The 14,691-nt window shown below is 59.6% G+C and overlaps 2 protein-coding genes across 2 annotated transcripts; one reads left to right on the top strand and one right to left on the bottom strand.

Moving 5' to 3' along the window:
• Nucleotides 1–1,848: 1,848 nt before the first annotated feature.
• Nucleotides 1,849–4,386, bottom strand: GPR142 (G protein-coupled receptor 142; the record flags this gene model as incomplete). Its single annotated transcript, XM_081218635.1, has 3 exons — nt 4,360–4,386; nt 3,362–3,520; nt 1,849–2,720 (listed from the first exon to the last, which is right to left on the bottom strand). The coding sequence occupies exons 1-3, from the start codon at nt 4,382–4,384 to the stop codon at nt 1,849–1,851; spliced, it is 1,056 nt and encodes a 351-aa protein (XP_081074761.1). The 5' UTR covers nt 4,385–4,386.
• A 5,034-nt stretch (nt 4,387–9,420) lies between these two features.
• BTBD17 (BTB domain containing 17) lies at nt 9,421–13,941 on the top strand. The gene is made up of 3 exons (XM_081218383.1): nt 9,421–9,525; nt 11,107–11,383; nt 12,673–13,941. The coding sequence occupies exons 1-3, from the start codon at nt 9,441–9,443 to the stop codon at nt 13,745–13,747; spliced, it is 1,437 nt and encodes a 478-aa protein (XP_081074509.1). The 5' UTR covers nt 9,421–9,440; the 3' UTR covers nt 13,748–13,941.
• Nucleotides 13,942–14,691: the final 750 nt, after the last annotated feature.

The following is a 14,691-nucleotide window of genomic DNA, read 5'->3' as shown; positions in this document are numbered from 1 at the left end:
CAGATACTGAAACCCCTACCAGGTGGAAGAAATTAACTGTATGCTGCCTACAAGCATGTAGACTCCAGACCAACTGGAAACAGAAGGTTGATGATGTTGACTTCTGATTACCTCACTACCCACCAATCAGAAGAGTGTCCACAAGCTGATCACTCACCCTGCAACCCTCTCCCTCACTCTGTCTAAAAACCGTTCCTTAAAAGCCATCAAGGAGTTGCAGCCTTTTGAGCATTAGCTGCCTGGACTCCTTGCTTGGCGCCCTGTGATCAATGTTGCCCTTTCCTTCACCACAACCAGGTGTCAGTAGATTGGCATTACTGTGAGCAGGCAAGCGGACCCAAGTTTGGTTCGGTAACAGTGGGGGAATCTGCCATGCCCCAGACCCACTCAGGGCCCGCTGAGAACTTGTTGTGGCAAAAGTGATGGGACTTACAGGTCCTCAATCCTCTCTCTGAACTCTTGGGACCAGAGGTGTCTCAGGATTCAGAATTTTTCAGAATAGAGGAAGGTAATGTGTGGTTTAGATAAAGTAACAGATCTCTATTCTGGCAGGGTGTAGGGCGTTGTCACAAAATCACACCTGCTGAGAGTCTGCAGCGGAACCTATGCAGTGGGCAGCACCAAGACATACGTGGTCTTGTATCTATTCTGGTGTGTTTGTGGCAAACTCAGGAAAACTGTCTTTGTTTTCAGAGTTTTTGGAGTTCAGAATTGTGGATAAAGGATTGGGGACCTGTCTTTTCCTCCTTCTGGGTGTGGCTGAAAGTCCCTTCCTGGACATTTCTGCTGTGGGGAGAAGTAGAGAGGAAAGCCAAGTGCATTTATTTTGCACCGACTGTTTGCCCAGCACATAACTGGCTCTTTCCCTTCTGTGATCCCATTAAGGGGTTGGGTGCTGGTGGGGGCCCACCTGGACCTCACATTCAGGGGAAAGGTCAGCTCAGTCTGATCTAAAAGCAGAAAGGAGACTGCTAATGTGTTTACCCAGTGCCTGGAGCAGGTGGGAGGTTTGTCTGCTAATCTCTCCCAGCTGCCTCTCCCGGATGGCATGGCTGAAAGGAGGGAGGCTGGGAGGGGCCGAGCAGAGCCCCTCATAGTCTCAGATCGGCTGAGCCATCTCCCTTCCTCCCCTTGGTGGAGAAAGAGGTTTCTTCTCCAAGAGGAGTGAGCTCAGGGGTGTGGCCGGGATCCCCCTTCCCGCTCTCGTGGCCCCTGAGCTAAGAGGGCATTTTCTTTCTTAGTCCTGGTCCTCAGCAACCATGAAAAGTGCAGCCCCAGGGCTGCTCTGGGCCCCTGAACCTGTTCTGGCTCCAGGGCAGGGATTTAATCAGTCCAGGATGCTAGAGACCCCAGAGGTTATGTCGCCCCAGGGCTGGGGCATTGAATCTGCTTAAGACCACTCCCTTTCAAACAAACAAAAAAAAGACCACTCCCTTTCCCAGGCAGCCCCTCTCCCATTGTTCAGCCCCCTGCATTTGGTTCCCGCAGCCCAGGAAAGGCCTGGAATCCTGCGGACATCTCCCTTTCTTTCTCCCTGGCATTGCCACTAGGAGCCAGAGAAGTCATCAACTCAGGGAATGAGAGGTGGGCTCCAGGAAGGGGTGGCCTGGAAACAACTCATATTCATCCATCCATCCATCCATCCATCCATCTATTCATTCACTCACTCATTCATTCATTCAACCAATGTTAATTTAGCTTCCTGGGAAGCCACCCCTGAAGGAAGGGGCCTCTCCTTCCATCCCCAGATTGCAAAGTAGGGTGTTGATAAAGTTTTGTGGGAGCAACCACAAAGACCCCAGTAATCTGGCTGTGAGCCACCCCAAGCGCCCTGCATGGGCTCCTCCTCTACAGTTCTGCCCCTTTGGGGAGTCCTGCAGGCTTCAGCACAGGTTCCGCCACCACGCTCGCTGGCTGTGACCCCAGGGTGCAGGGCAGGTGGGCGTCATGGACAACCTCGTGGACAGTGGCCCGGAAGGTCTTGCTCACAAGGCAGTAGAGCCCGAGGTTGACTGCTGTGCTGAGCATGGCCGCCATGTTGGCCACATCCAAGGCCAGGTGGACCCTCCAGTCCCGGTAGACGGGGGCCACGTACAGGTGGTAGAGCATGACAAAGGTCCGGGGCGCCCAAAGCAGGGCGAAGAGCGTGGTGACACCCAGGAGGATGGCGGTGCTCTTGCCCACCCGGGGCCGAGGCCCATTCTGGCCCCTTCTCTGTAGCTGGCAGACAATGGCCGAGTTGGCGACCAGGAAAACGCCACAAGGGATGAAATAGACGATGAGGCAGTGAGCCCACTTGAGGACCTCGTCCAGTGTGCTGGGGGGGACCTCGTCCCTCCACACGTCCATCCACCAGTAGAAGGGGATGCCAGTCAGCAGGGCAGCACCAAGGACAGCAGCGATGGCCCGACGGGTCCGGCCTGGGGATGAGGTGGCCCGATGGTGCAGGGGGTGGCACAGGGCGCTGTACCGGTCGACCGTGAGCAGGACGGCGATCCAGACTGAGGCGTGGTTGGCAGCAAACTCCAGGATGTTAGCCACGCGCACCACAGCCTGGGGCACCTTTCGGGCCAGCACCGCTCCCTGCAGGAGGAAGCCCACGAACACGATGACTACCTGGGTGATGACATCCGAGGCCGTGAGCGCCAGAAGGTAGTAGTAGGAGGGTTTCCTGGTCCTGGTGGCGAGGCGGGCCAGGGCCACTGTGGTCAGGAGGTTGACTGGTGACAACCGAGGTCAGGGGAGGGAGAGGTCAAAGGCGTTAGAAGGGCTCCTCGGATCTGCTTTCTCATCGTCCCTCCCCACCTGCTGGTTCTGGCTTCTCTTTTCCTCTTTCCAGACCCTTCTTAAACCTCACTTTGTCTGGAAGGTTAACCAGATCAGCCCTGCCTTGTCCAGTCATGCACCGTAGGCCACTGCCTTACACACCAGCTTCCCTGGCAACGGGCAGGGATGGGCAATTCCCTAATTCCACCCGTCCTTTCCTGCATCCACACCCCACCCGACCCCCAGCTCTGCTCTCTGAACGCAGTGGATGGTACAGGAAGCTTTTGATGGAGCTGGGGGCGGTTCTGTACGAAGTCAGTCATCCTAGAAGATGCCCATTCCTGGGGGTAGAAGGGGGCTGTCTGCTGTGGTGAAAACTTGGGTTTAGCTATAGAGCACCCCAACTCCTGGCCCCTCACTTTTACTCCCCACTATGCTTGGCTTTCCAGTGACCCAGATCACCCCACAAAGGCAAGGAGAGCCCTGGGGTCTATGACCCTGGGTTTCAGGGGTCAGCCCAGAGGATTGCCACCCATTGAAGGAGGCCTCCAACTTCTGGGCGACCCCAGGACCCCAGACCCAGCTCCCCACTCACCAGGCAGCCCCAGGCCCAGCAGGACGCTGTAGTAGATGACAGGGATGACCCCGGCCACACATGGGGACCTCTCCGGGATCTCCGGCCAATGGCCTTCAAACTCCTGGCTCAGCCCACTGCCATTGGGTGTGAGCGGCGGCGTCACCTGTAGCTGGCCAGCTAGGAAGCACAGAGGGTGGGTTAGAGCATTTGGTTCCTTTCCAGCCTGGCCTGGCAGCAGCCCTACCCTGACCCTGACCCTGACCCTGACCCTGAGGGCTTTACTCACCCCCACTCTGTGCAGACCCTCTGGTCGGGCCCAGCCAGACGGTAATCCTTCTTGCCAAGCGCACTCCACCCCAGCCCACCCCCGTAGTGGCCCGGCTCCCCCGTTGATGCTGACACAGAGATAATTTCTCGATCATATTGCTCCTGGTGGCTCTTCAGCCTGCAAAGCAGGGCCCTAAACGGGCTGCTACTCACGGTCGGGAGGGGGTTTGGGGGTGGGGCGCTTGTGAAATACCGGGGCCCTGGGCCTTGCTCCAGGCGGCCTGAGCCAGAGGGTCTGCACCGGCGCTTGGGCAGCTGTGTTTTTAAAGCATCCCGGGTGATCCTGACCCACAGTAACTCACGGCAGCTGCACTGCTCTGCCAAACAGCCACCCCCCTCTTTAAGGAGAGATGTTACTAAGTTCTGCTCCTTTCTATGCTGGAGAGCACCCTCTTCTGGTGCTATTGGAGCTGGAATGGCCCCGGTTTTCAGATGGGGAAACTGAGTCTAGAGGGGGTAAGGTGACATGCCTGCCATCACACACAGCTGGCAGGTGGCCAGTCTGGGATGAGGACCAACCCCATGCTCTGGTCCCTGTCCCTCTTAGCCCACACTTTAGGATTTTAGGTTTCACCTTCCAGCTTTTGATGTTTCCATATCCGCTTCAAGCTCCCCACTCCCGGACTCTAGATTCCTTACTGGCTCTCCCACCTTACTCTCCCCACCTGCCCTGGCCCTAGACGCTTTACCTGTCTCTTGTTCTGCAAGCCTCATGCTCCTGGGTCCTGAGTCTTGGGTCACCCCGTGGCTTTTTCTGGTGGTCCCAGCAGCTCGCTCTCATCACCGCCAGCTCTCCGAGCGGTTGTTTGCCCCAGGATTATTCCAGCGGTCCTGAGCCTGCCTGTCGGTGCAGAGCGGTGGGGTGGGGTGGAGCGGGGAGGGAGGAGGAGGAAGGGGAGGGCGGGGCAGAGGCTGAGGGGAAGGAGTCTGTAAAGTAGTCGCTGCCTGGAGCAAACCAGGATGGGGAGGGTGCCCAGGCAGGGGAGGGGCGAGGCTGGGAGGCAGACCTTGGGGCGGGGGTAGCATCAGGGCTCTGGTTGGGCTGCCTCGTGCTCCAGGGCACTCTGGGAACCGGCCTGGCCTCAGTCTGGCGGTCAAACCCTGGGCGTGAGGCCTTTGGGGAAAGGCAGACAGATTCCAGGAGCTGACACAGAGGGGGCTGGGGGGAGGGAACCAGTGCTGGGGAGGGAGAGCTGAGGCTGCCCTGGGCAGGACCCAGATCTGGAGCGAAGCCTCACGGGCCAGGTCTGAAGGAGTCAGTGCCGTGGTGGCTGTGGGTGGTAGGACGAGAAGGAGACTACCCAGGGGGGCTGCTGGCCTGGAAGGGTGGCAGGAAGCCATGCCCAGTGCCAGCTGTGATGGCCAGGCCAGCAGAAGCCCGACCAGGCTGCCAGCAGCGCTGGGAAGCCCAGACCCAGCGGCTCCTTGCAACCGTTGTTTTCCTGGCCCTGGTGAAATGGACCACCTTTAAGGAAAATTAGTCACCGGCAAATCAACACCATCCAGCGTGGCTTGCGCTCTGGAGAGGCTGGAACCTGCACCCGGCCGGCTCCCCAGCCCCATGAGGGGAAGAGCGACCGGTGCAGCCCACAGAGGGCACCCAGGACAACGTGTGGAGTGGCTCGCAGGAGAGCTGAGGCCCAGCCAGCACTCGCTTCCCATGCTCACCCTCTGGGAATGTCCCAGAGCTGGTTTCCCTACGTTAGACCCCAATTCCGGGGCTGGAGCTACCTGGACGCCCACCCCCAGCCTCACCTCCACGCGCAGCCCTGGAACTCACAGAGGCCTTGCTGACCCCTGCTGGCTGGGGCCTGACCCTGAAGTCCTCGGAGAGTCCTCTGGCTTTGGCCAGGTCCCCTGGGTGGCACAGTGGGACCAGAGTAGGCACTACCCACTCAGGTCCCCAGGCAGAGTGTCCAGGACTCCAGCCCCAGAGGGTGCAAGTAGTACAGATATTTCCTCAGGCCACCACCTCCCTGCGCCAGGAGGCTGTGGATGAGCAGGGGGCCGTTTACAGCCGGGTGTGAGGGTCTCTGCTGACATTTCCTGAGGACCTACCCTGTCCTACACGTGTCACCCTCCCGGCAGCCCCTCAAGCTAACTCAGGTTACCTCCGTTTCACACAAGAGGGGACCGAGGCTCAGAGAAGTCCAGCAACTATGCTAAGGCCACAGAGCTAGCAAGTGGAGGTTGGAAATTGAACGTGGCTTTGTCCCTCCCCCAGAGCTGTTCGCTGGTCACTCCCTCCCACCATCTGCTCTCCGGAAGAGCAGGGGCTCAGGCAGCACGAGGCCACTGTGAGCTCGGGCTTTACGGGGAGAGGAAGGGGCCAGGCGGACAGCACTCGGATGCGGAAGGCCCTCCAGCCGGGGGACAGCAGGGTGGAGGCAGGAAGGCAGGTGTGCCACCGCGGGACAGCCCGGCTTTAGGGGAAGCTTTCAATATCATGTCAGTTACTTCAGGGAGCAATTCCTTCCTGTTTAGCTTTGCTGTGCCCCCCTGAATCCACGTGGCCTGGAATCTAAGCTCAGGATTCCCTCTTCCCCCATCTAAGCGTTTGGGGGCTCCCTAGCTCAGGAAGGGAGATGTCACGGGTGCAAGGGAGGCAGCAGCTGGGGTGGGGCTGGGGCTGGGAGCCCACCCCTCCGCCATCCCGTGTCTGATCACTCATGCCACAGATCCAGAAACTCTACATCCTGCCCCAAGCTTGCTTTTCCAGCACTAGAGAGTCCTTGCCCCACGGGGATCATCTATGGCTGCTGAAACATTGGGTTGGCCAAAAAGTTCGTTCAGGTTTTTCCGTAAGCTGTTACCCAAAGGGCCGAATGAACTTTTTGGCCAACACAGTAGCTTCCCAGAAAAGACAGTACGGGGAAAGAAAAGTCAAGCAGCGAAGCAGCACTTGAATCCTGGCTCTGCCCATTCTGAGCCGTGAAACCTCAGACAAGTCACTTGAGTTATAGATACCCTTGCCTCGGGTGGGAAGTAACACTGCTCTCTGTTCTAGCTCAGACTTGCTTTCAAGGAGTTATGGAGCTTCCAGATCGACAGGGCAAAATGAAACGGATTGTCTCAGATCTTCCATCTCCAAGACTGGGCAGCGCGAACGCCCTCCTGCTTCTCTCCAGCTCCAAGACTCTCACGCACACCACGCGCACAAACACACGCATGCAGGGAATTCCCTGGCCGTCCAGTGGTTAGGACGCCGTGCTTCCACTGTAGGGGGCACGGGTTCGATCCCTGGTCGGGGAACTAAGATCCCACATGCTGTGCGGTGTGGCCAAAACAAAACACATGCATGCACACCTACACACCACACATACATACACGTGTGCACACATACATAGCGCACACACATACACACACACGTGCATGCACACACTCCAGAAAACCTCAGACTAAGAAAATGAGAACGGAGAATGCGTATTCCTGGAAAGCCAGTTTCTAAATCAGTAGAGGGGTTTCAGGGATGACAGAAGTTAGAGCTAGTAAGAGGTGGAGCCTCTCAGAGATGGGGAGTCAGAGGTGACCCTCCTGAGTCTTCTTGGTAACCTGGAGCCTCCCCGATCCCTGCACACTTTTTTTTTTTTTCGCGGTACGCAGGCCTCTCACTGTTGTGGTCTCTCCCGTTGTGGAGCACAGGCTCCGGACGCGCAGGCTCAGTGGCCACGGCTCCCGGGCCCAGCCGCTCCGTGGCATGTGGGATCTTCCCAGACCGGGGCACGAACCCGTGTCTCCTGCATTGGCAGGCAGATTCTCAACCACTGCGCCACCAGGGAAGCCCCGATCCCTGCACACTTGAAATGCCATCCATGTAATTCTAGCAGGTAGACCTTAGCTTGGGGTGTACATGACAATCGCCGAGATGCTGAGAAGACACAGGTGCTCTGGCTCCTAGGTGGTGTGGGAGATTCCAGTGCAGGCAGCCACACCTCTAGGGGCTGATGCAGAGCCTCAAGGAGGCTGGAGTTAAGAAGTTAAGACCATTTTCTGAGTAGTGGGTTCTCTTAGCGTCATCTTTTTATCATCAACATTCCTGTCGGAAAGCATTGCACATGGAAGCCGGGATGCCCTCAGAGGCCACGACCCCCGTCACACGGAGGCTCTGTTTTTCTGAGCTGGGCCAGGGTGGTGGTGCAGCCCACGGGAAGGGCAGGCGGGCAGCCAGTGGGCAAGGGATGGTGGATCTGGACAAGGGGAACCAGGCGTGAAGGTCAGGACAGCCGGGAGGGGTTTCCGCTGGGCTGGACAGCTACATCTTTGCCAACCCGGACGAGGCATGTGCCAGACCCCATTCCTGCTCTCTCTGTGGCTCCAGAGAGGGGGGTGGAGCTGTTGGGTCTCTCTGTGCCAGCCCGGGGCAGAAATCAATGCATGGAGCTGGTCCCTGGTAGCCAGAGAGCAAGGGAGGGTGGGCTCCCACCCACCCCCAGTTAAAGACCCAGCCTCAGGAGAAACTCGGAGCTGATCTCTCAGGAGCACACCCCACCTCCACCATTTCAATTCATCAACTTGGAAGGACTCCCCCCCATGAAGATCGGGGCCAGGGCCTACTTGCTTCTGGAAAAGGTGAGGCCTCCCCAGCACCTGCCCACCCATAACACACACCCCTTGGGCTCTAGACGCCACCCTCCTCTCTCTGTTCCTTTGTCCTTAGAAGAGCTCTCCTCTGTACTAACCCAGCTGAAATGGCCATCTAGCTCTCTGCCTGTTTCTCCAACTGTCAGGGTGGGGTACTGGGTCTGCTGTGTGTCTCCTTGGAACTCTGAGATGGGAAAAATTACACTAGGAGGTTGGACAGAAGCTGGTAAAAGAAGCCTTCCAACAAGGTGAACCAAGAGACCTGAGACCTCTTGGGAAGGTGAATTAAAGGAAGGAAGTGACCAGGCACCTCCAGTCCCCATGCCTGGATTTGGGCTGCTTGGGCGGGGGGTGGGATGCCGGCCGAGGACCAGCCTCCAGCGAGGCGGCCAGCTCTCTTCTGGGCAGGGGTGCTCCGTGCAGGGGTGCACAGGCTCGGATGCAGCTCCTCTATGCCCAGCCCTGCCATCTTAGCTCACCTTGACCCTGGGTGAGGGGTGTGATGGTCACAGCCCCCATCTCCCTAAAGGCCCATCACCGTCCCAGGAGCATTCTTCAACGAAGAACATGAAAATGATATCAGTTACCCCGTGGGCCCGTATTTGAGACCCTTGCCCTCCTTTCTGGAGAGCTAGCCCACCCCAAAATGGGAGAGGGGGAGGAGTGGGAGCCTGAGCTGCCGCCATGTTCCTCTTCCAGGCCCTTCCTTTGCAGCCGGCTCACCATGGCTCCCCAGCCATGACGCTGGCAAGCTTGTGCTCTGTGCCAGGGTGGAGGCTGAGCCTGGGATCCGGGGAGGGGGCCGGCGACCCTCTGGGCTGGTGGCGGCCACTGGTTTTGGAGCCCTCTGCCTGCCCTTTGAAGAGCCTTAAACTTCCCAGGAGAGGAATGACTAGCTGTGCCATGTGGTAGGAGCTATGGGGGAGGGTGCCGGATCTGTCCCCCTCAGGGGCCCACAGGCAGCACAATAGCCCCTGGGGCTGCTGCTCTCTGGCTTAACTCGTTGCCTGGGCAACAGCTGGGGCCAATTTCCACCAATCCACGGCAGAGGCTGGGTGGTGGGAGGGAAGCCAGCCAGGGAAGGGAGGGCACCATCCCCTTGGGCGGGACCCTATATAAGGAGGAGGAATGTGAGTGGAGAGGTCTGGGCTTGCTCTCCCTCCAGTGGGCTTGGGGGCAGGGCACAAAGATGCTTAGGCTGGGCTACACCAAACCTGGGTCCTGGGCCAGCTTCTGGGCCATCCTGACCTTAGTGGGCCTGGTCACTCGTGCAGGTGAGTGGGCAGGGGGCAGGGAGAAGGGACAGGACCTTCCGGCTTTAGCCACACACGGCCAGGAGGGGGCGGTGTCCAGCCAGCCAGGACGGGCGCAGAGTGGATTTGATCACACAGCTCCGTGGAGGAGGGCAGCCTGCCTCCGAGGGGACGAGGGCTGGGCAGGCAGGCAGGAGTCTCAACGACAAGAAGACCCTTCCACTGTCCGTTGTCCCAGGCAGCTGGGCCCAGTTAGAGGCGAGTGGGGTGCCATCAGCATTCAGGGCGTTCAATGTGACAGCTTGGAGAGGCGGGGCTGGGAGATAACCTCGGGCTCCTGTCTCACCCTTTCTTCCTCCCTCCGTCTCCCTCTTGCCGACACAAAGATGCTCTGCTCACCTGTGTCTCCTCTCCAAGAGCGCACATGGGCCTCGGGACTGTGAGTGTGTGTGTGCGCACGCGCGCGTGTGCGAGTGCATGTATGTGTGCGCACGCGCGCGCCCTGGGGGGTGGGTGCGCCATCTGCTGCCGTCAGCTCCTCACACTGTGGTCCGCCTGGAGAAGCTGCTGGCAGTGTTTTCTGTCACTGAGTTTTCTGTCGCCGAGGGCATGTCCCCAGCTGACCCTCACGGTATCCCTGGAAACATGAGAGAAGGGCCCAGCGCGGCCAGCCTGCAAGGGGGGAACACCAGCCTCAAGGCACAGGTACCCCGAGGGTCCTGTCCAGGACAAGCTGGCCCTCTGTGCTTTCTCTGGTCTCCTGCAGGCCAGTGTAGACGGGACCCAGGAGGGCTGCTGGGCCTGGAAGCAGCTTCCCCTCCAGGCTGCAGCCTCCTCTCACAGCCAGCCCCTCCCCTCCCGCTCAGCGCTGGGGCGGATCCTCGCCCCCCACCCAGCTTGCCAAGCCCATCCTCTTCCAGGGCCTCTGGCTGGCTTCTCACGGCTGCCTCAGGGAGCCTGTCTCTGATTCCTGCACCTAAAGGAGCTGTCACCCCACTACTAGCACTTTCAATCTAAAACTAGAGCGCTTATTTGTGTATTTATTGCCTGTCTAAGGAGCTAACTTGTGCTTTTATGAGTGTAAGAAGCTGGCTTGTTTGGTTCACTGTGCTATTCTGAGCTCCCAGGAGCATGTCTGGCTTGTAGTAAGTGCTCAATTTGTCAGCGACCGCACTCCTTTGGACAACTCTTCCGAGGGGTGAGGTGCACAGTTCTTCAGGAGGTGAGAAGGGTGGGAACCAAGAGGTTCCTCGACCCTCGCCTAGGGGTCTGGCATCATGGAGACCAGCTCTGGACATTTTGTCCCATGCTGGGTCACGCGCTCTCCCCGCCAGGAATCTGCCCACCTTCCAAGAGCATCCTCTCAGGGTCTGCTCAGCGTCAGGCTTACAAGCTTCCCCACCCAGGATGTGCTTGTGTGCACACACATGCATCCACGCACTTCATGGGCACAAACAGGTGAGCACACAGCCTCCCCAGCCTCATCTACTCTCTGCCCACATCCAATCACATGCATCTCCAGCTGGTCCCTCTGCAACCCCAGCACGCTGCCCGGGGCCCGGGTGCCTTACTCAGGCTGTGCCGTGTTCCTTCCTGCTGCAGCCCAGAAAACTGATGTCGGCGGGGAGTCAACGGGCACCTCCATCAACCACTCCCAGACGCTGCTCCAACGCCTGCAGGAGCTGCTGCGGCAGGGCAATGCCAGCGACGTGGTGCTGCGGGTCCAGGCTGCGGGCACCGACGAGGTCCGAGTCTTCCACGCCCACCGCCTGCTGCTGGGACTGCACAGTGAGCTGTTCCGGGAGCTGTTGAGTAACCAGAGCGAGGTGGTGCTGCAGGAGCCCCGGGACGGTGCTGCTGTCTTTGACAAGTTCATCAGGTGGGGAAGATCAGGGGGAAGACTCCAGGACTTTCCAAGTCCCTGGCTTCTCCACTCACAGGGTGATGGAAGCCCTGGCTCCGAGCAGACATCATGTCCATTCCCTGGATGTCATTAGGATGACCGTGCAACCGCCTCCTCCTTCCCTCCTTCCACTGCACTCCTGCGAAATGCAGCGTGACTACCCTGCCCCCTTGCCTGGAGGCTCTGTGTGGTTTGATGTCACTTACCAGTTACCCTCAGAGCTGTTTCCAAATCTGGCCGTGAGAGCTTTTAAAAACTGTAGATTCCCGGGCCCCACCCTGGATCCTGGGCTTCCCGTCTAGGGTTGTGCCAAGCAGTCATTTCTTTTCTTTTTTAAAAAAAATATTTGTATATTTATTTGGCTGCGCCGGGTCTTAGTTGTGGCGCGTGGGATCTTTAGCTGAGGCATGCGGGATCCAGCTCCCTGACCAGGGATCGAACCCACCCCCCCGGGGTTGGGAGCACAGAATCTTAGCCACCGGACCACCAGAGAAGTCCCCCAAGCAGCCGTTTCTTATTTTAATGTCTCCGGGTGGCTTTGGTGTCTGGCCCCGTTTTGAACCAGAGGGCTAGGGAGCTAAAAAGGTTAGCCATCTCTCTGCCCCATCTCCTGCCTCCTGCTAGTGGGGCACCATTCACACTCTGGTCTGAGAAAGTGACCCTGATTTGACGGCTTAGACAAGATGGCTGCGGAATTCGGGTCGTTGCTTCCAACTTCCGGGCAACGGGAAGAGGGATAACACAGAAGGACCAAAGGGTCTCCCCGCCACCCCAGTCAGTTCTATTTAACCAGCCTTCCCCCAATTCCACTCTGTGCCTCTGCGGACATCTCATTGGCTAGAATTTAGTCACATGACCGCACTCGCTCTAAGGGAGCCTGGGAAACATCTTTTAGTCCCAGAGGCAAACAGCGAAGTAAAATGGCTTGCGCACTCTCATAGCAAGCAGCTGGCGGCATATGAGTCCAGATAGTAAACCCCGGAATGGCAGGAGCTACATCTGTCTTGTTCTAGCACAGAGCTTGGCACCTAGTAGGTGCTCAGTACATGCATGCTATTTCCATGTCCCCACGAGAAACGGAAAGAAGAGGCCGTGAAGTCGGATGGGCCTGGGAGGGCCCTTCTGTTGGCGCCCTTGACCATGATGCTCTCTGACCACGGCCGGGGCCCTCTGGACCCAGAAAGCGGCTCTGGGTGGGGTCGGGGTCGGGGTCGGGGTGGGCCCGCCCGCCCTGACCGCGCCCCATCTCCGCGCCTCTCCGGCAGGTACCTCTACTGCGGCGAACTGATCGTGCTGCTGGCGCAGGCCATCCCCCTGCACAGGCTGGCCACCAAGTACGGCGTGTCCTCCCTGCAGCGGGGCGTGGCCGACTACATGCGCGCGCACCTGGCGGGCGGCGCGGGCCCGGCGGTGGGCTGGTACCACTACGCGGTGAGCACCGGGGACGAGGCCCTGCGCCAGAGCTGCCTGCAGTTCCTGGCCTGGAACCTGTCGGCCGTGGCGGGGAGCGCCGAGTGGGGCGCCGTGAGCCCCGAGCTGCTGGCGCAGCTGCTGCCGCGCTCGGACCTGGTGCTACAGGACGAGCTGGAGCTGTTCCACGCGCTGGAGGCGTGGCTGGGCCGCGCGCGGCCGCCCCCAGCCGTGGCCGAGCGGGCGCTGCGCTCCATCCGCTACCCCATGATCCCGCCGGCGCAGCTGTTCCAGCTGCAGGCGCGCTCGGCAGCCCTGGCGCGCCACGGCCCGGCGGTGGCCGACCTCCTGCTGCAGGCCTACCAGTTCCACGCCGCCTCGCCGCTGCACTATGCCAAGTTCTTCGACGTCAACGGCAGCTCCTTCCTGCCCCGCAACTACCTCGCGCCCGCCTGGGGCGCCCCGTGGGTCATCAACAACCCGGCCCGCGACGATCGCAGCACCAGCTTCCAGACGCAGCTGGGCCCCAGCGGCCACGACTCGGGCCGCCGGGTCACGTGGAACGTGCTCTTCTCGCCGCGCTGGCTGCCCGTCAGCCTGCGGCCCGTCTACGCGGATGCCGCGGGCACCGCACTGCCCCTCGCGCGCCCCGAGGACGGCCGGCCGCGGCTCGTGGTCACGCCGGCCAGCAGCGGCGGCGACGCGGCGGGCGTGAGCTTCCAGAAGACCGTGCTGGTGGGGACGCGCCAGCACGGCCGCCTGCTGGTCCGCCACGCCTACAGCTTTCACCAGAGCAGCGAGGAGGCCGGCGACTTCCTGGCGCACGCCGACCTGCAGCGGCGAAACTCCGAGTACCTGGTGGAGAACGCCCTGCACCTGCACCTCATCGTGAAGCCCGTCTACCACCCCCTCATCCGGACCCCCAAGTAGCCAAGCGGGGCCCGGGGCGGGAAGCTCGGCGTCCCTGAGGCCTCTGGATCGGGAAATACAGGCCCGGCAGAGATGGGCCAGAGGGACTAGGAGTGGCATGGCCAGTGGAGGTGCCCACCCTGGCCCCCTGGGTGGAATCCAGCTGAGGGGTGGTAGACCAGATGCCTGGTTTCAGGAGCTGATTTCACGCTGACTTGAAGGTAACAGTCTTGGTAGAATAAACCAATGCTCAGAGAGGCGAGGGGATGATTAAACCACCCAGTTCACGGGTAAAAACCGTCCAAGGAGGGCTGCACAGGTCAGGGGCTCCCCATCTTTCTTTAGCTTTTCCCTGAGGGCCCCACCTCCACAGGGAACAGGGCAGGTAAAAGCATCCAAATGGTCAAGGCACTAGGTACCCCTGTGGGAGCTTTCTCACCTTGAAGCTGGGGGGCTTAGCTGGGCAACTTCTGAGTCCCGACTCGCAGGGGGTGGCCACTTCATTTGGGATGTGGACCACCCCAAGTCTCTGGCCTCTCCTGGGAGGGGGTCTGGGGAGGGGGGAAGGCTGGTGGGAGGGGACGTGAATGGGCCTTATAGTCCCGCCCTTCCTGGGGAAAGACCTCAGGGTCTAGAGGAAAACTGCTTTCCCCCAGGTGTTTGTAGGTTGGTGCTGTACAACCAGCCACAGGGGACTAGGGGGTGATGGTGGTGGTGGTGGGGAGTTGGGTTGAATCTTAATCAGTCACGGCCACCCCACATTTCAGACAAGGTCTAGTTTCCAACACAACCATCAAAACTCAAATGGGATTTTATTGTTAAAAAGGGGGCTTGGTGGGGGCGGAAGCCACTGCTAAGTAACAAAACCAGATTCCCTCCCCGACCCCAACCACAGCATGTGAATGCTCCTGCCCCAGATGTGGGCCCAGGAGCCCTGTCCCATTAACAGTTCCCTCCCCCCCATT

Source organism: Mesoplodon bidens, assembly GCF_964165515.1.
Source record: "Mesoplodon bidens genome assembly, chromosome: 19".
In the NCBI taxonomy this organism is placed as follows: Eukaryota; Metazoa; Chordata; class Mammalia; order Artiodactyla; family Ziphiidae; genus Mesoplodon; species Mesoplodon bidens.
Note: the sequence above shows the minus strand (reverse complement) of the source record. Positions and strands in the feature narration are given on the sequence as shown.